Below are 24480 nucleotides of genomic sequence, written 5' to 3'. Positions count from 1 at the left end.
AGGGAGCCTATTGTTTAAAAACATATCTCGTGTCATATGCATGGGCAGAGAAATGAAATCTGTAAAAGACGTTCACCTAAAGTGATTATATTGGGGAGATGAAATGATGGATAATTTAAAAAAAGTTTTTGCTATTCTTTTCTTTCTCACATTTCCATAATAATCTTATGGGCTGAATTGTGCTCCTCATTCATATGTTGAAACCTGAACCTCTAGTACCTCAGAATGTGACTCTATTTGGAGATAGGTCCTTTAATGAGGTAAGTATGTGAAAATGGGGGTCATAAGGGTGGGCTCTAATCCAATATGACCAGTGTCCTTAGAGGAAGAGGCTATTAGGACACAGACATGTGCACACAGACTAAGATCATTGGAGGACACTTCAAGAAGCTTGGCATCTGCAAGCGAGGAAGAGAGGCCTCTGAAGAGATCAGACCTGCTGACACCTTGAATCAGGCTCCTAGCACCCTTAGAACTGCGGGAAAACAAATTTCTGTTGTGTTTTTTTGTTTTTTTTTTTTTGTACCAGGGATAGAACTCAGGGGCACTTGACCACTAAGCCACATCCCCAACCCTATTTTTTTATTTATTTAGAGACAGGTTCTCACTGAGTTGCTTAGAACCTTGCTTTTGCTGAGGCTGGCTTTGAACTCATGATTCTTCTGTCTCAGCCTCCCGAGTTGCTTGTTGTGGTATTTTCTTATTAATACCCCAGCAAACAAATATAATAATAAGGGGATATTTGCACAATAGAGAAGAAAAATAGGAAATAATTAAGAAGTAGGAAATTGCAAGGTGTCTGTGGAGCTCAGAGAATGGCAGTTTGAGTGTGGCTAGAGAGGTGGGGGGGGGAACATGTAGAACCTGATACTTAGTGTACTTCAGCAGAATCACCACCTTTGGAAGCTTGTTAGAAAGGCAGAATGTTGGGGCTGAGGTTGTGGCTCAATGGTAGAGCACTTGCCTAGCACATGTGAGGCACTGGGTTCAATCCTCAGAACCACATAAATAAATACATAAAGGTCTAAAAAAGAAGAAAGAAAGAAAGAAAGAAAGAAAGAAAGGAAGGAAGGAAGGAAGGAAGGAAGGAAGGAAGGAAGGAAGGAAGGAAGGAAGGAAAAAGAAAGAAGGAAGGAAGGAAGGAAGGAAAGAAAGAAAGAATCTCAAGCCCTGACCCAGACCTATGTAACTGGGATTTGCATGTTATTACCAAAGTGATTCCTGTGCACATCAGTTTGAGAAGCAATGCATGAGCCAGGTGCAAGAAGCCAAAATTCCTCAGAGCGCCACACTAAAGCCAATCCACAAGCCAAAAGCCCTGGCCTTTGCTCAAAAATTCTCTTTCCCCTGCTTTCTGTCTAATACCACCCTGGCTTCCAATACTGGATGTCTTCCAGGCACCACCTCCGACCATGGCTCACTTTTGCAACCCCCCACAACTCTCCCTTCTTTTCTTTCCTTACTTCATGCCTTCCTTTAAAAAATGCTAGGGGTACCATGGGTGCTGCTTGGGATTTTCATTCTACCTCGTTTTAAAGCCTTGAGTGGAATGATCCTCTGAGCAGTTACCGCTGAACTGTTATTTTCCACAACTGCAAAACGAAGAAATACAAGATCTTCAAAGTGAACCCGGAACAGAAACTGTTCATTCCACATGGGGTTCAGAGTGTTTCGATGGATGGGCTTCGTACGGAAATGACAGCTATCCAGGGGCATGCCCAGGACGTCCACTTCTATGCACGGGCTTCCTGTGCTGTTACTAGGGCACACATTTTGGCCAGAGACAATCTGAAGGGGGAGAAAAAAAGGATCAAGGTCACAGAAGATGAAAGAGAAGGGAAGACAACTTCTGGGTTTCACCACTTCCATCCACAAAGAATGACTTCATGGACAAGGTAAATGGACAAGGTCAGGTACTCATACTACTGAAATCATATAAAAACTGTTTTGTCAACAGTATTCACTTAACTGTAACCTTTCAACTCAAACAGAGTGTGTTGTCAAAAATTAACTCCTAACCTTCTGTAAACAGATAAAACGACACTCAACTCTAGCTAAAATGGTCAAAGAGAAAAGGAGCTGCTGCCCTCCTGTCTTAGGGAGAGAAAGAAAAAACAGGATAGTCAGAAAAATCTTTGAAGAGAAATCTGGTGTGTCATAAGCAGACTTCCTTTGCAGAGAGGGAGACAAGATCAAAAGATGGAGAGATGACCTTGTCTCCCTCTTTCCTAACTCCCACCCAGATTTGTTGTTGTTGTTGTTAAACTAAGAGAGAAAAAAAGAATAGGAAAATAGAAGCTGGGCATGGTAGTGCACACCTGTAATCCCAGCAGCTGGGGAAGCTGAGGCAGGAGGATTATGAGTTCTAAGCCAGCTCAGCAACTTAGCGAGGCCCTCAGCAACACAGTGAGACCCTGTCTCTAAATAAAATATAAAAAAGGGCTGGGGATGTGGCTCAGCGGTTAAGCACCCCTGTGTTTAATCCCTGGTACCAAAATCAAACAAAAAACAGGGAAATCTGTTTTTAAGGGGAGTCTGTGGAGTTTTGACAGTAAGTTATTTAAGCAATGAAAGATATAAGAAAAAGCCTAGGAAGGATAAAAGGTAAACTAGAAGCAGGAAAGATGCTTCACTCTGTTTATATATTGATGCAGGTCTTTCTTATCTTAGAGCTCATTGGAGCTAAAGATGAGCTGATCTAACAAGGATATCAGCTTTTTTTTTTTTTTTTTTTTGGTTCTGGGGATTAACTCAAGAGTGCTCTACCACTGAGCTACATCCTCCAGACCTTTTTGTTTATTTTTTTTTCAAAAATAAATATAAAAAGGTTTTGTTAAGTTGCTGAGGGTCTTGCTAAATTGCTGAGGCTGGCCTTCAACTTGAGATCCTCCTGCCTCAGCTTCCTGAATCACTGCAATGATAGGCATGTACCATGGTGCTTGGATGAAGCCCAACTTTTATGGGGTCTACTCATAGTTATGATTCTGTGGGCCTGGAAGACAGACTGACCATCATTAGTACATCAGATAAAGCAGGGATTTTTCTGGCTGCACCTACTTGGCTCTGGCAAATTCGGTGCCTGATGACTGCAGCCCTAACCTAACCAGAGCCACTACTCTGAGAGATAAAAACATTGTGGGAACTAAATCTGCCCCCCCCCGCCCCCGTGATTTGTGACACGTCAGTTTTGCAATGCCATGAATCCAAAACCAGTTTATATTCAGGAAGTCTTCAATGCTTCACAACAGTGGCCCTACTTACAGTCAAAGAATAGATGGCAGGCTCCATGTTGTCTAGATCTCTTTCCAGTGGAGAAAACTTCTGATACATGGGGCAGTTCTTGTCCCACAGAACTGGGGGTTTCAATACATAACCATAGCCACCATTTGCCTCAAACATGGCGGCATTTAAATGTAAAGGAAGATCTGCAAAATAAGAAAAAAACCTGATATTGCTCATCCACTTTGTTGCTTCAGAGTCAGAAATTTAAAGTTCAAAAGAAATTTGCATCATTTTTTTTGGAAACTCAAGCATGAAGTGAGATAATTATCCACTCATGGTATCAGTCAGCAAATACCCAGTGTGTGCTAGGTTGTTAGGCACTGTAGATACAGCAGGTAACAAGACATGAAAATCTCTGTCACCATGAAATATACAGTTTATAGAAATGCCCAGTGTTTTTACTCCAAACCAGGTTCTGCCTCATAAAAAATTCCCTTTACAAATAGGAATCAATCACATACATCTGCACAATCTTGCAAAATATCTCATTTTATACTGAGTTTTGGAAAGGGATAGCAGTGTTTTCTTATCCCCAAATAGCGAATCATGTATGGCCAAGTCTTGCTATTTCAAAGACAAGATAAAATCTTAATAATAATAATAAAAACAGCTGAAGAAACAGCTTTTCCTTAAAAAATTTCAATTTCAACTCATAAATTACTTTTACCTCTTTTTTAAATTGTAGTTAAATACAAAACAATCATCATCACATTTGATTCACATCATGTCCACAATCCCCTCAATCATAATCTTTAAGAACTTCACAAAGGCTTTGAATCTTTTGTGGTCAAAATTTTCTTTGGCACAGTGCTTTGATGAACAACTGGATTCCTGCACTGTTTCTGGACTCTTCCACACTCACACGCTCATCCGATGGCTCAAGTCTGTATAAAAGTTGCCCAAGTGAGCAAAAGGTTTATGAGACACACCTGACAAATCTTCCCCCTGATAGATTCCTTCCATGTGCAGAATGAACTTTGCTCTGTGGACCAACATCAAGGAAAAGTGTGGTAATCACCTTGGAACCACAGGAAATTGGCCCCTACCCTTGTGTCTTGTGTGTAAAAATTTTCCATGTATCTGGGGTTGGCCAAGATAATGTGCAGGAATTCCTGGGATAAGGATGTCTTAGACATAGGAAAGCTCCTGGGGCCTCAGTCTCCTTTTCTGTCGAATTAGTGTATTCAAATTAGTGAATTGCTCTGGATCTGCCAGGCCCCTTCCAGTGCTGACTGACTGATTTCATGGAGGGCATGCTGTCTTACTTGCAGGAGGAGAAAATTCTCTTCCCTGGCCATTCTGTGTTAGAGAAAACAGACGTGGCTAGGATGGCTTAGACAGTGAAACAAACTAGCTCACACAGGATAGCAAATATGAAATAGACATATGCAGGTTGAGCATACCTAATATAAAAATTTAAAATTTGAAATTCTTGGAAATATGAAAATGAGCACTGACAAATTTCACCTGATGGGTGAGCACTAAACATATTGTATAAAATCCTTCAGGCTATGTGTGTAAGGTGTATATGAAACACAAATGAATCCTGTATTTAGACTCAGGTTCCATCCTCAGGATGTCTCTCACTATATGTATATGAAAATATTTCAAAATCTGAAAAAATCCAAATCCGGAACTCTTCTAGTCCCAAGCATTTTGGATAAGGGATACTCAACTTGTATTACTAACAATAGTAAGAGCTGCTCACACTTAACTGATTATAATGTCAACTCCATTGAGATTTGAAGTCTGATCGCATTAGTGCGGTATCTATCCTAATAGTTTTCCAAAACTTTCAAGCACTTTTTCTTGACTAAGGTATCTCATGGTGACCCAATGTGTAAAACAGACCCTTGTGGTAGTGCTCAGTTTGAAATGAAGGTGAGATCTGAACTCTAGCCCTCTTACTGTTTCCTAGGAGTGGTCCCAGAACTTCATCAGTGACTACAGTTTGAAAACCCCTGTTCTAACCAAGTAAAAAAATGTGCATGAATCAGTGTAACCCTACTTACCCTTCTGAATCAATCCATATGATAAATTGAGCATAGCATTGCCCTAATAGCCTTCTATTCATTTAGAAATCTTGTATTAAGTAGACACCATTCTCATAATATTTGTCCTTATATTTGGGGTCCAGAAAAATCACTAAAAGTGCAACTATCATGTAATAAAGCATAATGAGTGCTTTTTAAAAAGAGGTTTTTCTTCTGACTGGAGTTGCGTATTTACACACCTGTAGGTCCTGTATACAAGGGAGGAATCTGTTCTGTACCCATGTGGAAAGATTTTTGATGGTCTGTTGCCAGCAAAAATCAGGGATTTCCCTACCAGCCTTGAGTCAGTTTCCTGCAAGACTTCTTGTTACAGAGCACTTCTGACCTTCTTGGAGTTAACAGAGCCAGTAGAAAACTGGAGAAGAGAAGGCCCTATGTTCATAGACAACCCTTTGGAGTACTAGGTCTTCTGAGATCCAGGAAATGGCAAGTCAGATGATTCTGGAGACATATTGGGAGGCTAAAGGCAAAATGCGAGGGATCACAGATGAAAAAGCACTTTCTAATCTAAGAATTTTTGACTCTTATCTATTTGAAATTGCAATACACAGAGAAGTAAACACTTGGAAGAGATCTGGACCAAATATCAAGAACTACAGGTTCTGGTTGCAGTGGGGTTGATAGAGATAGTCTGCTCCAACTCAGGGCAGCCTGCCGAGTGCAAGATATTGAACCAGGCTCCGCCCCCAGTTTGCAGAAATGAAGACCATTTTTATAGACAAACACGCTAACACTGCATGTGGCTTTTGCCTTGTTCAACAAGGGGGATGCTTAATCAATGCTTGCTTCACTGAATCATGGGAGGTTAGTTGGCAACGCTCTCTTCTGGGATGAAAGAATGGAAAGGACCTTGAGGATGAATCATGTAACAGAGTCATCTGCTTCCCCTGAGTGGGCAGTTTGATGTGTCCTGGCTTCCTTTGGGGACATGAAGAGTGTTTAGTGGTGAGTGGAGGACAAGTTTTAGCTTCAGTGTATGCTACTGGACTGCAGGAGTGGCAACTCTTTGTGGTCCCCTTGAGCCGGGGCTCCCTTTGCCATCAATGGAGCCAGACTGTCTGCATCAGTCTTGGCACTTTAGGAGAAAGGACACATCCAAGACCAAACACACTTCTATTTCTTTGCGAAAATCATTTTGCCAGTTGTTTCAGTGCACTTAAAATATTTCGGTATCATAATAACAAAGGGCGCCAGTAGACACAGGGGTTCAGACAGGGCTAGGGATGTGAACCCACAAGCTACTCAGGAAAGATTGAAAAGAAATGGAAAATAAAACTTTTTACAACTCTGAAAGTATTTCACCATTATTTCCATTGGTGAGTCCAAATCAAACTTTTTTTTTTTTAAAAATAACTTATCAAATGCACTTAAGGATAGTTAACATCTGTGGAATGCTTTCCATGTGCCAAGCCAGGCGCTGGGCTAAGTATGGTACTTCACCTGCATCAGCTTACTTAATTTGAATTGAGAAAAGGAAACAGAACAAGGGGAAAAATACCGTGACTGATATCTCTAACCACATGTCTTTGGGGTCAGCCACAAGAGGGTACTGTTGGTTGGCACCAGAGGCAGGAAGCTAACTGGTCCCAGACCTACAGCTGTGGGCTGACCTCAGCTGGAGAGAGGGTTGTGCTGTGGTTATGGTTCAGCACAGTTAGTTACAATCCGACTCAGTTCACATGAGCTAAATGATAAAGGCTGCTTTTCTATCCAAAGCAAAGACTATGTTTTTTTGAAGAGATTCTAGGAAACATTCCTCCTCAACTCTTTCCTCACCTTCTGTAGCTCTGCTTCTTTCCTAACCAAGTGGAAACAAAACACTGAATTTATCACTGCAAGTCATCCGGTAACCATGAACAAATTAACTATTTTGCCTTGGTTTGCTTCTCTGAGAAATGAGGATCATTTCTTAGGGTTGTTGTAAAGATTAAATGAAATAATAGGAATTGAGAATTTAGCATAGTGCCTCGTATATATTAAGCATGCAATAAATGAAAACTTACTCTGAAGTTTTTAGATCTCACTTGAGTCTCATCAACAGTGGAGGAACATGAACGCTACTTTATCTGTTCATGCAATTCATATGCTTGTTCTCTTTTAATTTGCAACACTTACAGCACTGACCAGTGCCCTCCACCTCAATTACAAAGGGCTGGAAAAAAGCTAAAAATGGTTGTAATTTGCACAATGTTTGGAATGACACTGCCTTATTTATTTATTTATTTTATTTTATTTTATTTTATTTTTTTTGGTACTGGGTATTAAACTCAGGGGCTTTCAACCACTGAGCCACATCCCCAGACCTATTTTGTATTTTATTTAGAGACAGGGTCTCATTGAATTACTTAGTGCCTCGCTTTTGCTGAGGCTGGCTTTGAACTCTCTATCCTCCTGCCCCAGCCTCCCAAGCTGCTGGGATTACAGATGTGCACCACCGTGCCTGGTAAGTGACACTACTTTTTGACTGCAAGAACAGTTGTGTAGTGAGACAGATAAACCAAGAGATGTTAAGAAATCCCTGCCCCACAGCCAGGCATGGTGGCATTCACTTATAGTCCCTGCTACATGGAAGCTGAGGCAGAAAGATCACTTGAGCCCAGAAGTTCGAGGCCAGCCTGGGCAACATAGCCAGACCCTAGCTCAAAAAAGAAAAGAAAAGAAAAGAAAAGAGAAGAGAAAAGAAAAGAAAAAAGAAAAGATCCCTGTCCCAGAAGAACCTTAAAAACAAAGTGGGGCTTGGTGGGTGTGACCCATGGTAGAGGGAAGGATAGTATGTGTGAGGCTCTAGGTTCACCCCTGCGCCAGCCACAAACAAAACTGAACACAGCTCTGTCAAGAGAAGTCTTGTGTTTAAAAAGTGCTTTTAAAAAAGGGGTGGAGCCTCTTCCCTCCAAGTTTTTTTCCCCCCCCTATCATCTTAACTCTGAAACATCAGGGGCATAATTCAGTATTAAATCACATAATGGTGTGGACTCTTGCCCCTTGGCCAAAATATTATTAGCAGAACCCCATTTACTGGCATACAGAAGCAAAGGAGAGAGGCGCAGATGCAGGCGCGTTACCATCTGTCTGGTAGTTAAGTGCCACGAGCTGGATCCCATGGAGCCAGAAGAGGAGGGGATTGGGGTTGGACGAGTCGATGCGGGTGGCGGCCGGGTAGGTCCTGAGCAGTTGACAGGCGGTGTGCTGGATCAGTTTCTGAGAATACCTGCGACACAGACGTTTGGCGGCATTTTCATTCAGCGATGAGATATGATAGCATTTGGGAGTTCTAATGATAGCGCTGAGGGATGTGGTTGGGTTCAGAGGGGAAGAAGATTCCTCCCAGGTCTGTCGAATTCCTTCATAGGAACCTAAACTCCCCAAAAGATTAGTCTCAGATTAGTGTCGAAACCTTAAACATTTTAGAAAGATAAACCTGAACGACACCCCCACAAACAGCCATAGCACATGAATACATCAGAATAGATCTCGAATTTTACTGGAGAGTTAGTTTACCACTTCGAAACAACATGATGTCTACTGAGTTTTAAAAAGAGGATAGTGGACTGGGGGGCATAGCTCAGAAGTAAGGGCCTGCGGGTTTGAGCCCCAGCATCCAAATAAATAAATAAATAAATGAGGGTAGCAACACCCAAATAAACAAACAAATAAATGAGGGTAGCAACACCCAAATAAATAAATAAACAAATAAATAAATAAATAAATAAGGGTAACAACACCCAAATGAATAAATAAATAGATAAATAAATGAGGGTAGTGACACTGATATTTATTTATTTAGGTACTAGGGATTGAACCCAGGGGCAGTATACCACAGAGCAACATCCCAGGCCCTTTTTATTTTAAAAAAAAATATATATGTATGTTTTATACTTGGTGCATATTTATATAATATAAAATATATATATATATATATATATATATATATATATATATATATANTTTTTTTTTAAGATTTTAAGACAGGGTCTCCTTAAGGTGCTTGGGGTCTTGCTAAATTGCTGGGGTTGGCCTTTAATTTGTGATCCTCCTGTCTCTTCCTCTCTAGTCATGGGAACATAGAGGCACGTGGCAGCACACTTGGCTGCAACATAGATTTAAATTTGAATCCTGGAAGTCCTTTGCCTCTATACCTCATCTGCTCTGTGGATATATTGCACAAGTACACAACAATATATGTACAAGCTTATAAAACCCACAGAAAATGAAAACAGGAAGCATCCTAAAGTTATCAGTGATGAAGTGGTTTAATGACAGTATATCCACACAATGAATTATTAAAGAGAATAAGATATATGTACAGAAGGTTATGTAAACTTTACAGCAGGTGTAAAAGATACACAAGTTTGTTCAGTTACATCCCACTTGGATTATCTTTAAAAGGATCTTATTTTTCTTGAACAAAACACAATAAACTTAAGAGTGGTTACCTCTGGGAAGTAGCACGAGGACACTGAGAGTGGAAAGGAATTTTAATAATACTCTGTATTGTTTGAACTTTAACTATGAGAATTTATTACCTTCATAATAAAAAGTAATTAGAAATAAAATGGATATATCTTCTGGGTAAAGAGTACAGTTCCAAGAACCACTAGAATGTTCCAAGGTGCTTCCAGTTTTTACTTTTGAGGCAAAGGACATTAGACTATCTCCAGTGAAATGTTATTTTTAATGAGTTAAAAGCATAAATTAAAAATATTTATGCCATTAGATAATGTGGACATTCATGAAAATATAAAAGAATTTCAAAATTCAAGGGAAGTGCTTAGACAGCAAATACATGAATCATTCAGCATGCAGGATCAAGCAAAGATATTGTAAGAAGGTGACTTTACTTTTTCCAGATGTTTTGTTAAATGTTGCTGTCTCCCCTGGGCTCATTCTGCCCGGATTGTTGCCAAAAATGGACTTCCTGCTTTTCCTTTCTTTTCCTCTGCTAGAGCCAGATGCATTTAGAGTTGACAGGCCTGTTCCCATAAAATGAAAATAAATAAGCCAAAAACTTACAGGCAACATTTTCCATCCCTGTTAATGTTTATTTTGAAGTCTTACTACTCCCCATAACAGAAGACCTGCTAGCATTTTTAGCATGGTTAATAATAGTATTGTAGGCAATTATATTGAAGTTTTTATCTCTATAGGCACATGCAACAAGAAGTGTATGCTTCCTGCAGAATAATCACAAGCCCTGTCTCTCTCTTATCCACACCTTACTAGTTGGCAGTGCACCTGAAAGATTTTTTTTTTAAGAGAGAGAGAGGAGAGAGAGAGAGAGATAATTTTTTAAAAATATTTATTATTATTTTTTTAGTTTTTGGTGGACACAACATCTTGTTTGTATGTGGTGCTGAGGATCGAACCCAGCACCCCGCGTATGCCAGTTGAGCGCATTACCGCTAGAGCCACATCCCCAGCCCCCTGAAAGATTTTTAAAAGTTGTATGGAAAAAAAGTGCTGTAGTCAAGATTTAATTAGTATTTAATTCATATTAATTACTCAATTTTGTGAGATAAGAGAATGTTTTCAAGTCTGAACTTTAACATCATATTGTTCAGGTTCAATTCCTTCTGGTCTGAGCCTTGACTTGACACACTCTAACTTCCTTAGTTCCCTTCTTTACAAAATGGGTATGATAAGAGAAATGCACTCATAGGATTAGTTTGAGAATTAAATGGGAAATACAGTGTGATAATAATGAAATTTCATGGCTTCTCTTTCTCCCTCCTGGTCCAACCACTCCCTGGATCCTTCACGCCTGGCAGAGTGCCTGGTGCATAGCAGGAACTTGGTGCATATTTGTTGAGTGAGAAAATGAATGCACACCACACAGACCTGGCTCTAAGAGTGACTTAAAGGCTCCAATGAAGCCACAGTTGCCTCCAAATCATTCCCAAGGTCCATAATTGTACCAGTAGGAGAGCAATTCCTTAAGCTGAAGCAGCATCAGGAGCCCTTTTTTTTCCGAAACAGAAATATACCTTCAAGAACATCCTCAGAGACAGAATAATGTTTAAAAGCATAGACTTTGGGGTGAAAAAACTGAGTCTCAGAAAGGCGATTTGCCTTTGCCAAAGTCAGGTAGCCAAGGTCCCAGATCGGGTAGCAAGGTCCCAGATCTCTGAGCAATGATATTGTCCAGTGATGTTTTCACTATCCAATATTTCTCTTGGCTGTTTTTTTTTTTTCTTTTCTTTCTTTCTTTCTTTCTTTCTTTTTTTTTTTAATTTATTGGTTTGGCTGTACTCTTCACTGCAGAACAAGTAAAGACCAAGGAGGTGGCCAAATATGTACCTATAAATGCAAGGAGCTCCCCAGAAGGAGGCAGTGTGATGGGTTGAAGTGTCTCGGGCCTTGCAGCTTGGACAGTGTCAAAGGGAGAAGGAAGGATAGGCCAGGTTGAGTACACTGTGGGAGCAAAAGCCTGGCAGCAGGAAAGACCATGGTGTGTGTATATGCTTGATGAGATTTGGGAAGTATCCAGAAACTATGGAGTGGGGTAATATGATAAATGGAATAATGAGATCAAATACCATGCCCTTCTTTTTCTTTTTTCCTATTAGAAAAAAGAAAAATAGAGAGAGATATAAGATGTAACTGAGAAACAAATCCTCTAAGATAGAAGATAGAAACAAAAACAGCAAATCAGCTACTTCCTTGGTCCTAAGAAAGCTAAGGCAGTGTGGTGAAAAGAACGCAGCCCTGGGAATTGAGACACCGAGTTCTGGTCTTGCCTGACACTGCCCAGGTTCATGATTGTGGGAAACTCACTTTACTTCTGTGGGTGTCAGACCATATGGTCTTGGTGTGCCTTACCAAGTATTTTTGGGTGAAAGGTGAGATATATTGAAAATGATAATGTAACTTATCAATTAAACTGACATTTTCCTCATGTACATCCAAACAAATATGAAAACAACAAATGTTTAGAAGGTATTGTAGCAATGATTTCAGCAACCTAGTTTAGTTACTTTGAGAAAGGAAATAGAATTGGGGTGAGAAAAAGGTCAGAAACTTTAATTAATAAATCAATTAAAAATACCTATTAAAGGATATGTACTATATATACAGTATATTTAATATGCCATCCATATGCTTAGTGTGTGCCTCAAGTCAGAGCAAATAATCTCTTGGCCCCTCTATGGTTCTCTGTTGGTACAGAAAGTTCATCTTTTACACTGACTACAAATATCTATGAGAATTTGTGCACCTTCATTATTCAGTGCTTTAGAGAGAAATGACAAAGGCAGTGGAATGGATTGGGTGTACCCAGTATCACCTGTATTGATGAAGAATAAGAGATGCACTGAGTGTGATTTTTGAACAGGGTGGCCCTCACACTTGATCACACAATTGACTGACAGGTAAAGAATTTTCCTCCATCATAAAAATAATTTCATGAGGTGCATGTATGATCATAACCTATTTAGGTCATGTAAAGTCTCACTCTGTGAAATGAAAATGTTAGCTTCTTGTATTTCTTTGAAGTATCTGTTTGCTACTTTTTCACTCATATTCTTTTCAACAGAATTTGCTAGCAGATGAGCATTAGCAGCTGCCAAAGGTTTACAAACAGTTACTGGAGGAAAACTTAAAATTAAGGAATCTCTGGCTCCCCACCCCCACCATGTGTAAAAAAGCCACTATTGCCAAATATTTTTAATAGCCCAACACCTTTGTTCCATTTGCCAGGTACAGTGTGAGAAATGCTGCTTAAGCTCTGATGAGTTCAGCCCATCTTGAGAAGATGAGGTTTGGCATTTTAACGCCCCTCTCTAGGCCAAGTTTATATACTCTGTTACTAGCATTTAGACTAGTCCTCCAATCCCAGCTGTTTCCTGTCCTCAGAAATCTTGTGCAAGGGGATTCTTTTTCTTAGTATAAGAAGATGAATTTTTCTGACGGCCATGTATTTGTGGACTTTCCCATCTGTTGGTGCCCCATTTGTGGGACACATAACTGGGTGAATTAAGCTCATTGGTAACATCCCTATCAAGAGGGGCAGAGTATAATATGCTTCAGGGCATGACTTTGGAGACAAGCTTCAGAATCATAAATCTACGATTTGCTAACTTAAATGAACACTTTTTTGAAGAAATGGTTCATCAACATAAATTCATTGTACTTTTAGAAATGGCCATTTGGGGAAACTCCCTCCCCTTGCAGTTTAGGTAGAGCCTCACTATGCAGCTCAGGGATAAAGTGTGTCATTTGCCTAAATGCCTCCAGACTATCAGAGCATGGCATCTTCCTGGCCACAGTGATTGGTTAAGGTTTGGGCAAAAAAACCCAGTGAGAAACTTCTGCTGGAAGCTCTGAAGAAGCACTTGCACTAAAGCCAAGTCTGGAAGTGTGAAGTGCTAGCCTGCTATGGCTACCTTACAACCACAAAGGGAAGAAGGCCAAAAGAGTGGAGGAAAATTGACAAACGGGGAGAGAGAAAGCATGTGCTCTGGATCAGGCTGCACCTGAAACTCATACATCTTTATTGATTTCTGCATCTTTAAGACAAGAATCTTAACTGATACCCCCTGAAAACTTGGGCAAATTACATTATCTCTTTAAAAAATTATTTGTTTTATTTAAAAATGGAGATAATACCACTGACCTCATAGAATTATTATGAATAGTCAAAGAGAGGATTTATATAAAATATTAGGCACAAATCCTGGTGCTTAAGTGTTTAATAAATTTTAATTGTTGGATCTTATAGATGTTATTATCAATTATTCACTGTTATGAAAAGACATTGTGTAGTTTGGAAAAATGAATATTTTATGGTATTTTTCTTCATGTGCATCAAAGCAAATAATAATAATAACAACAACAATAATAAATATTTAGAAGATATTATAACCATTAATTTGGCCACACAGTTTATTTTGGAGCATTCACAATGTCTAGTTAGATAAATAGGATACTTTCTTCCTTTGGTGTCTTTGTTATAGATAGCATTGCCTACATTTTACCTGGAAATTTTACTGCTTGGCAATAGATGACAAGGTCAGAAAGCTCCGGTGCAATCTGTCTGCTTTCTTTTTTATTCTGAGGAAGATAAAATTCTTCTCCCAGTTCCATGTCATAAACCTATCAAGAGAAAATGAGACCGTTTTCCATGGAAGGTAGAAGTCACTCGCCTGTGCATTCCCAACGCTCTTTATCTGTACTTTACCTGGAGGGTCATCAGTGTCCTCTCCTGGCTCAGTACATATCTGCACTGGGGTCCTAACACCTCACCTGGAGTGAAAACTTTCTGAGGGCAAGAATGAGACTCATTCATCCTTCAAGTGCCTTGGGGCATAACCCACTGACTTACACAGGGAACAGCCCTAGAGAACTGACTATGTGTCTATGGTGGCTCAATTTCTTTACCTATTCTATGACTCTGTCATCCAACAATGTCACTCATAACAACTCCTTCTGTAGACCCGCTCAGCCTACATGCTGTGAGGCCCTTGAGGGTAGGGTCTGGGGATCCTATTTATCTTCCTATTCTTGGTGTTATTCCTCTTTAACACTTTACAAGCTGCCCCCCTTTTATTTTCTTGGTTGTTATAAATGCATTTAAGACATCATGAAATTCCCTGAACAACCAGGCTGCTCTCTTGGCCTGAATGCCCTGATTCTGTCTGTTTGGCCAAATCTTCCTTCTCATATGTCACCTTCCCTGAGGGCCTGTCCTTGATGCTCTGATAACACAGGGCAACTGCTATTCTTTGCACATGTCCACAGGTCTGTCTCCATCACTGACCCACCTCCTGTGCTGCTTCGGTGTCTGCCATACGTACACCTTTGGTAGGTATTGGTGGGATAAATCAACACCAACTTTCAATGGCAGGTGGGTGTCTCATGTTATCACTTTGGCATCCGTGGGTCAGTGAGGGCAAAGGTGAAGGGAAAGGTAGGAAGGAAGTGAGTACCAAAATACTATTTAACAGAAACCATCCACCCACCTTTCCTTTGTTGTAAGCAGAGTTATCTGCCTTCTTTATCCGCTTGGGAATTTCTTCATTGTACTCAAACTGAAGCTTGTCAGTACATGATTTATTTTCAGGTCTGTCTTCCAGAATGTTGTCTGAAAATGCATTAGCAGGCTTTAGTAACGAACAACCAAATGTGATACTTAAGGGCAACATGTACTTCATTGTGAGGGCAGGCAGACAATTGTCCTTGTCTGCGAGACCGAGGCTCTGTCTACATGATACCAAAATAATGGCTTGAACTATAATTTTAGAAATTGGGTCGACATATTTAATTTCAATTTAACTTATGAATTTACCAGTTATTTTGGTACCATATAGACACAATTTAAACGAGAATGATCATTTTCAAACAGATGGTTAGAACTCTGAAAATGCTGTGGGAAATATTCTGCATCAAGAAGCTGACGGCACAAGTCTGGGAAGGATTTAGTGGCTGAAGCACTTCTAGACAGTACATATATGATTTAATCACCCTCACCTTGAAATGAAGCTATTGGCTTCTTTTACTTTGAGAAATGTCAAAACCAGTGTGTGGCAGGAATAGGGGACACTTGTTGTTCTATGCAACATGAAATTTTTACAATTACAATTTATTGGAAAACAAAGTCTTCACAATTTTAATTATTAGGTGAAAATCTTAAGAACAGGAATTCAAACTTGTAAATATATCTAAGGGTGACAGATAATTTTTTGTTCTGCTCTTTTTTTAGCATTTCTAATCAGAATGACTGTAAAAGTGTGAGTTATCATGATTATCCTCTTTTTCTTTTCGGTACTGGGGATTGAACTCAGGGGCACTCAACCACTGAGCCACATCCCCAGCCCTATTTTTTAATTTTATTTTATTTAGAGACAGGGTCTCACTGAGTTACTTAGCCTTGCTGTTGCTGAGGCTGGCTTTGAACTTACGATCCTCCTGCCTCAGATTCCCAAGCCACTGGGATTTCAGGCATGCGCCAATGCGCCCGGCATGATTACACTCTTTTAACATAAAAAACAAAAAAGCGAATTTCTCACTCATCAGACTACAAATGCTTAGACCAAAATATCCTTATAGCAAATCAGGGCCATGCAGGCTGCCAAGAAGTAAACAAGACCAATCATTTCATTTACATTTGTATTCATAAAAGTGTCACAACTTCATGCTCATCAGGCCCAAGAGATCAGAAACATAATGTTGATACCCATGCAGTTAAAATGCCCGTATAGATGATGTTTACCTTCCTGACTGTTAGGAGCAGGGGAAGCAGTAAGGACATCTGCTACAGAAAAACAGAGTCAGACAGGGTATACAAGTAAGGAGAACTGAGATGAAAAGCCAGATAAATTAAACTAAGGCATGAAGCAAAGCATAAATAACAGCTTAGATCACAAGATAAATGAAACAAGAAATGTTTGGTAGATTTACTATTTTGACTATATAGGTATGCAAGAGCTAGCAATAAATATATGCAAACATTATTAATGTTAATCATGCTCTCAGTAGCCACATTCATATTACATATTTTCAGTTACGGACTGTTGTGATACTCCCAGTATAAGTTTAGTTCAATGAACAGAAATCAGTTAATTTGTTAAAATCTTGCAGTTGTTGTCATAAAATATGCATATATTAAGTGGTAAATTCAAACTTGTGCTCCAGTGTATGTTCAAAACTAGTTGAAGTAAACAGTAACACTGGAGTGAAAATTAAATGAAATAAAAATCCATTAAGAATTTATTATCCAAAAGGCAGAGTAGCAATTAGTAGCAACCTCAAATACATGACTTTGTGACTTCCTTAGGGTTTTCTTGAAATAATTCTGTGACTAAGGATCATCTCACTTTTATAGCCAAAAGTGGCTTTAGATTCATTCCTTTATCTTGTGGGTATGAAAACTGAGGACTAGAGCTGTCATAGAGACACACTGGGGACCCTGACTGTAAAGAGATGGGTTTCCTCTGTGGCCCTCAGGAGGTTGATGAAACTCCTACAAATGTGTACAGAATTTTGAGAGCACATTTATTTCTCAGAGTCAACTGGTCACAGCTTCTAGTTTCTCAAAGGGACTTATCATTATAAAAAGCATGGAAAATTTCAAGATTCCCCCTAACAGGCAGCCTCTACAGTGGGCAGAATTCTATTTTTTTTCATCCCAATTGGAAAAAGTGGAGATGGTAGAGGAAAGTAGAGATGAGCACAGTGCTAGGATCACCATTGGAAAACTACACCAGATAAGGCAATTAATAGTCACATATGGAAGCCTTCATAGGACAAGCTTCAACAAGGCACAGCACACCTGCAAGGCCTATTTGGGAATCAGCTAGTCAGTGGGATCTTCAATGAAGTGGGAAATAATCACGTGTTGGGAGTGGATAGAAGTTATTATAGATCATAGTATTAGTGCTAGCACTTGAGTGTTTGGGGGAGAAAATTACCAAACACTTCACGGAAACTTTTTATTATATATCAGTGGTACCTAAACCAAGAAGGTGAGAGGACACTGTCCAAAGTCTCACAGAGTCTGATGGGGTCCTCTTTTTCACTGATTAAAAAAATAAATACAGGACTGAGGCTGTGGCTTAGTGGCAGAGCACTTGCCTAGTACGTATGAGGCACTGGGTTTGATCCTTAGCACTGCATACAAAAACATATAAAATAAAGGCATCCTGCCTGTCTACAACTACAAATTTTTTTTTTTTAAAAAAGATGTTAACTATAAAAAATACATGCAACTATCTTAGAAATTTAGTGGGGTAGGATTAAATTTTACTCTAACTGAAAAAAAAAGATCCTTCTTCCACCTGTTCATTTTGTCATTTGCAAATAAAAAATGCCTATAATAATAATGATTATAAAAAGCCTTCTTCTTTCCTGTTCTCAAAAGTACAGAAAGTTCACAGGAGTCATTTATGATGGAGAGTGAATTTGTTTTCCCCTAGACTAGTTTCTTCCAGGGTTAAATGACATCTGCATTGATTGATTTCTTCAGTGTGGTTTTCATTTCATATCTGTATCAATTTTTCTTCTATGGGACATTACCACAACTGTAATAAAAGTCCATGGGGAAGAATAAGTCCTACATAAAAATGTTCACATTTCCATCACTTTTCAGGAATAGGCTATAAATAAATTGCCTTTGACTCCTTTCAATTTTCTCCCTTTTTATATCTGGTTAGTTGTGACCCTCTTATTATCTTACGGAATTTTGGGTCAAGTAAATTGGCTTCTAGTTGATGTTAGGAAACAAACAACTATTATGAAGAACAAATATTAAATGGTTGCAGCCTGATATTATATTTTGGGTCGGAAAAAAGACAGGACTGTCATCAGTGATAGAGGCTCATGGAACTGAAACGTGAATTGGAGACAATCTGAGTGTGAGGAGCAGATATTGAGAAAAGAGTGGCTGAGTCGTCATGCCAGTAGTAAGTGGACAGTAGTCTGGGGCTACCTATATGCTTAGCAAAACAATTAGTCAATGGAGAAACAACATATGCTACATATATAATGTTTATATAAGTAGGAACCTTGGCATTTTCTGATTACTGTATTGCTTTCTTTCAGAAGACACCAAACAAAACAGTTATATATCAGCAAAGGCGTCCGAGAAAACATTTTGCCATCTCTAGCAAATAGTATTAATTTAGAACAAATGAAACACTTGAAACTTAATTCTTACATGAATAAAGTCCTTCACTGGTAACCTGTGGGTAACATTATTCATTTGACTTTTTTGGTATTGTGTCATGTCCCCCCCTCCCTGCCCCGACCTTTGGTGGGGCCAGAAGGAAATGTCTTGTTGGCTTAGTAATCTGAGAACCAGGGAGGGAAGGGGAATGAGGCGCCTTTATTTCTATCCTTCTAGAAAGAGTCGAAATGAGACAGACAGCATGGAGTGGTGATGCTGCCCCCTATTGGCAGTGGAGGAGAAAGAAAGGATTCAGCCACAGTTTAAAACTGCCCAGAGCCTCAGCCACATCAGAAACCAAGAGGGTGGAAGTGAACTTTTCTGCTATAATTCTCTTTCTCTAGGAATGTGCTCCCTGCACCATCCTCTTCTTTGGGTTGTGGTCATGCTAGCTGACAGAATAAATCATTTTCCTTCCTTGCTCCTCACTAGGTGCCTGGATTCAGAAACTTTCAGACAATATTATAAAAATCTGTATTCTTGATTCACAGAGTTTCAGACTTATTTTGGGATGGGAGTGTGAGAGAGAAAGAAAAAATCATTTAAGTTTTCCTTTACACACAGCATTGGACCCTTGTTTCGCTTACCATCAGAAAGGGATTCATAGTCATAATCATATTCATCCTCTTCATCTTCCTCTTCCTCATTATTGGCAGGTGGGGGATTGGCATTCCCACCATTATAAGCCTGTGCTTGCATGGATGCTAACTGATGAGCCTGTAAGAAAGCAATAATTAAATATTAAACATGCCAACCAACTGAACTTTCACTTAGAACTGTCAAAACTACCACCTAAGGCTTCCTACAGTTATTAAAAGTGGATTACCCTATTTTGATTCATTTGAGAGAGGAATAAAACCTCTAGATTCATTTGAAATGCAATGTCAAAACTTGGACAAATGTCAACATTCCTGCAGGAAGACTCCTGGAGCTTTTAGAAAGGATCACAAAGAACCTGCGTGTAGTGCCCAGCTCCCTAGGCTCCTGGGGCAAATCCTCTGAGAGAAAACTTTGGTACCTTGAAAACCCAGGATCCATCCTTAATGACTGAAGATGTGAAACAACCCATCAATTTTGGAACAGTAAGTCTGGGCTAAAAACCATCTCCCCCACTTTTTTTTTCCTTCTTAAAATAATATGAAGAGTCCTCTGATCTTAAGAACAATATTAGGATCTCTATGGACAAAGATCAAAAGAAGAGTTGCCAGTTTGAAGAAAGCTCTTTTTCAACAGACTTTATCTGAAATGCAAATCAGATTAAAAAAACAGGCTTAGAAACTTTGGGAAATTTGATGTGTGTGGGGAGGGAGGTCATTTATTGAATAAAGAACACAGAATTTTGTGTATATTGTATTTATACATATATACATATATTTATACTTGCATAATTGTATGTATTCATATAATTATATAATTTTGTACTTGTTCTATATATGTACAAAGTGTAATATATACAAAGATATTAGTAAAAGAAAAGATGGTATATGTTAACACAGCAGGGGTTCTTGATCCATTTGTGTGTCACAAATCCTTCTGGCAGTCTGGTGAGGTAGAATCCCTTCTCAGAATGATGTTTTAGATGCAGAAAATGAAATGATTACAAAGGAATTAAATAGTGTTGAATATCGGGGCTCTGGGCTGCTTTCCCTTCTTGAGTGGGCACGGAGCCCCAGCATGCTGGTTCAATAAATCCCCCCTTCTGCCAAAAAAATAAAAAAATAAATAGTGTTGAATAGAGTTGTCAAAGGGTTGAAAAACAAATTTTGTGCTGTGAGGATAAATGCGCTTTTTTTTTCTTTCTTATTTACTTATTTATTTTTTTGCAGTGCCGGGGATGAAAACAGGGCCTCATGTGTGCTAGGCAAGTGCTCTATCACTTAGCTCCACATGCAGCCTCTATCCTTTTTTGTGAGAGGGAGTCTTGCTACAATGCCCAGTCTGGCCTTAAATTCCTGGGCTCAAGTGATCCTTCTGCCTCAGTTTCCCTGAGGAGCTAGGACTACAGTTGTATGCCATGGTGCCCACTTGTTTCTTCATTAACGCAGTAAAAAACATATAGAGGTAGGTGAAGTGATGTTTTTGAAAATATGATGAGCATAAATAATTCTTGGTGATATTAGTGATGACCGTGAAGTTACCTGAAAAAAAAAAATCTGTCCTCTCTACTGCTGACAAAGACAGAGTGCTGCCAACACTGCGGTGGTTTGTTTCTATGTGTATAATCAGAGGAAATGCTAAATTTCAGCTAGAGGTTAGTAAAATTAAAGATGTAATTTGCTTCCACTTGCATCCAGAGGCCCCTGAGTTCTAGCTGTGGATATTACCAAGGTTAAGAATTCCTGTAGTAGAGGTTATATTGGGCCCTGGAATTATGTATGTTTTCAAATGATTCTCTACATTTTATAAAATATGGTGATATTATTTTATCGTAAAAACATATACTGAAGGAAGATAGAGTGTGGCCTATTGTCTACATCCAGATATAATGTTTTACGATGCAGTCCATGCCAGATAATTGGATATTGTCTAGGCCAGGATTTCTCAAAATGGGTTTTATAGAGTTCTGTGGATGTTAATAGCTGATACGGAAAAACTGACAATTCAGTTACCACAAAACACAGTGAAAGTTTGGAAATGGTAGCTTAACCAAACCAAAACACGTCCCCCCTCCAGGGCTTCCCATAGCCTTTATTTAATATGCTAAAGGACATCGTGATTCTTCCAAGATTTCCAGAGCAGCAGTTCTCATGCTTATTTAACCCGCGAATCAATCTTCTTTCTTCCTCCCTCTCTTTCCCTGTATCCTTCCCTCCCTCCTTTGCTTTCATCCTTTCTTTCTTTTTCTCAGAGTGTCTAATAGGACCAGTGCTCTTCAGAACTTAGGGAATTCTGTTCTAGGCACAAGTGAGCCACAAGAGCAAGAGTGTGTATCACTGATAAGAGAAAAGGCCGGACTTGATGCACTTGGCTAAGGCCAAGTTCTGGGTGGGAATGATGATGCACAGGGCCTGGCAGACCCTCCTGCAAAAAAGTGTCAGAACCATGTGGAGGAAGGATGCTATCCAAGGACTACAAACAGCAGTGTCAGGAAGCTGTGAGCCAAGGCCCTTAAATGCTTGAATACTTCCAGGGGACAGGAAGCATGGAAGAGGTGGCTGACCAGCTAGCCAAGAGCAGATGCCCTCCTCCTTTGCAATAGCCTACTTATTCTGAGGCAGAAAAAGAAAGCCCGAATCCTTGCATAAAAGCAGCTCAGATATAGGTTAGAGGATTCGAGCTTGGGCTCAGATGAGGAGACTGCTCCTATGGGGTCAGGCAGGAGCCATGTCTCACTCTTTTCTGTCCTGGCACCTGGCACAGAGCCAGCCATCAATAAAGCTGAACTTTTGAATTTAGGGAACTGGAGTGTAGGACACATGGTAAGACTCCTAGAGAATTCTGTAGGGTGTGGTCAGGAGGTCTCAGGAATAGCCTCAGCATAAACCTGAGGCAGAAGCTGGGATCTAGAAATCCTGCCCGGAGTCAGTTCATTGTCACTGTTGGGTGAGTTCTTTGCATGGAAATGACCCACATCTTCTAATTGAAAGGTTAGGTCCCAGCTTGCTGGAGCTGTCGACTTCACCTGGCCTCACGTGTGGTCAGTGCATCTGGTCTAGACTCACGACATGCCAGGTAATGAAAAAAAGGGTCTGAGGGTGTGACTGTGGAATCCTGGTCAGTACTTGCTGGGAGATCATGGTGGTGGCTGTGAATCCTAGACAATTGGGATGGGATAACATCATCTCATTTCCAAAGTGAGGAAGAGGTGAGTTGAGGAAATCATACTGTGGGCAGTGTCAAGGTGACACTTGACAATGTTCCAGAATAGATTACTAATTAGTTGGTTTGTGAGAACTTAGAAAATAAAGAGGGGTTTGGAAAGAGTGGACCCGTGCTTCCAAGAAAAAGTCTCCTGCATAGTGACTGCCTTAGCCTTTTAGACAAGGTAACTCACTCCGAAGAAAACAGCAGGTAAGTAGTGTTTCTCAAACTTCCAAGAGATAAGAATTCTTTTTCTTTTCTTTTGGTACCAGGAATTGGACCCAGGGGCACTTAACCATTGAGCCACATCCCCAGCCCTTTTTATTTTTTATTTTGAGACAGAGTCTTACTAAGTTGCTTAGGCCCTCAGTAAGTTGCTGAGGCTGGTTTTGAACTTGTGATCCTCCTGCCTCAGCCTCCAAGCTGCTGGGATTATAGATGTGTGCCATCGTGTCTGGCAAGAATTATTTTTCAATAAATAGATGGCTTGGGCTTTCTTCCCAAAATTCATATTTTTGCGGGTGAAATTTGGGACCTTCAAATTTGCTTTTTAAAGTGCCCCAGTGAATCCTATCATTGCATCCTAACGTCTGTATTACCTTTGAAAAGTCCTGTCTGAAGACCCAAGTCTGAGTCCTAGCTCTGCCATTACAACTGGGTGGCTTTGAGAAAGTCACACAAATGGCCAGGCTTCAGTTTTCCATTCTATAAATAAAGAAGCTGAATCACAATCTGGAGCAACTTGGGCTGTAAGAGAGGAGAGCATCAGACACCCTGAATTCAGGTGGCTCTTTTGGAAGGACCTGGGGCTGTGGGCCAAAGGGCACTTGAGATGAAGACAGTTTAGAAATCTGCTAATAAATACACCAGATGACAGAAACAAAACTCAAAAGAACTTTGTAGGCTGCAATAACATACCAAAGCAGGAATAGCCAATTTTATGGAGGTAAATATTTGATTCTCTACAAGAGGTTAAAATTTATTATAAACCTGGAAATATTGAGGTATCAGGCACAAGAATAACCTGTGTGAAAAAAAAAGGAACTGCTTTTCTTTTGCACAAACTCAACATGAACACCGTGTGCAATGAAGAACTTAAAAATCAAGAATAGTCTAAGGTTGTAGTAACTATGGTTTAAAATTCAAAATAAGGGAGGTCACTGTTCTCATGCCATCAGACTCCCATCTTGAGTACTGACTTAGTTTTGGAAATCCCATTTTAAGATTGGTAAATTCAAGAATATCCATAAATTTAACAATATCCCAAATGTTCTTACTCAAAGAGTCTTAGCGGCCACATCCTGTATAAAGCAGTTGACACAGACATTTAGCTTGGAGAAGAGAAAAGCTCGTAGGAAAATACCCGATGGCTTCCTAAATATGAAATTACTCTGTACAGGTGCCAGGAGACGAGGTAGGGTCAATGAGAAGGAGAAACAGGAAGGAAGATTTGGGCTCAACATGAAGAACACTTCCATAACAACATGACTTATCATTAGTGGGATGGAAGCCTGAGGTAGCTGCAAATGACTGTGTGAAGATGGGAAAGGCAAGGGCATCCAAATACATCTGGAAGACAGTGGCCTGCATGTCTCACACAGCCAGGGCAGCTCCACCTGTTCTCCAGGCTGCAGTCTTCAGAGAATAGCCTGGGGGAATGGTGCTCAGAAAGAAACAGCACCTACTGCT

General features: G+C 39.8%; 1 protein-coding gene across 5 annotated transcripts in view; it reads right to left on the bottom strand.

Moving 5' to 3' along the window:
• The window catches only part of Plce1 (phospholipase C epsilon 1), a 371015-nt gene that overhangs the window by 20084 nt on the left and 326451 nt on the right, over positions 1 to 24480 (bottom strand). For all 5 annotated transcript variants that reach the window (XM_048801772.1, XM_015500030.2, XM_048801774.1 and 2 more), the window contains 7 exons: positions 19578 to 19707; positions 15290 to 15411; positions 14306 to 14423; positions 10175 to 10306; positions 8399 to 8689; positions 3262 to 3425; positions 1527 to 1788 (listed from right to left, as the gene is read on the bottom strand). In XM_048801772.1, the coding sequence (XP_048657729.1) occupies positions 1527 to 1788; positions 3262 to 3425; positions 8399 to 8689; positions 10175 to 10306; positions 14306 to 14423; positions 15290 to 15411; positions 19578 to 19707 (1219 nt within the window). The remainder of the gene's footprint in view (positions 1 to 1526; positions 1789 to 3261; positions 3426 to 8398; positions 8690 to 10174; positions 10307 to 14305; positions 14424 to 15289; positions 15412 to 19577; positions 19708 to 24480) is intronic.

Source organism: Marmota marmota, unplaced genomic scaffold (genome assembly GCF_001458135.2).
Source record: "Marmota marmota marmota unplaced genomic scaffold, marMar, whole genome shotgun sequence".
NCBI classification, from domain to species: Eukaryota; Metazoa; Chordata; class Mammalia; order Rodentia; family Sciuridae; genus Marmota; species Marmota marmota.
Note: the sequence above shows the minus strand (reverse complement) of the source record. Positions and strands in the feature narration are given on the sequence as shown.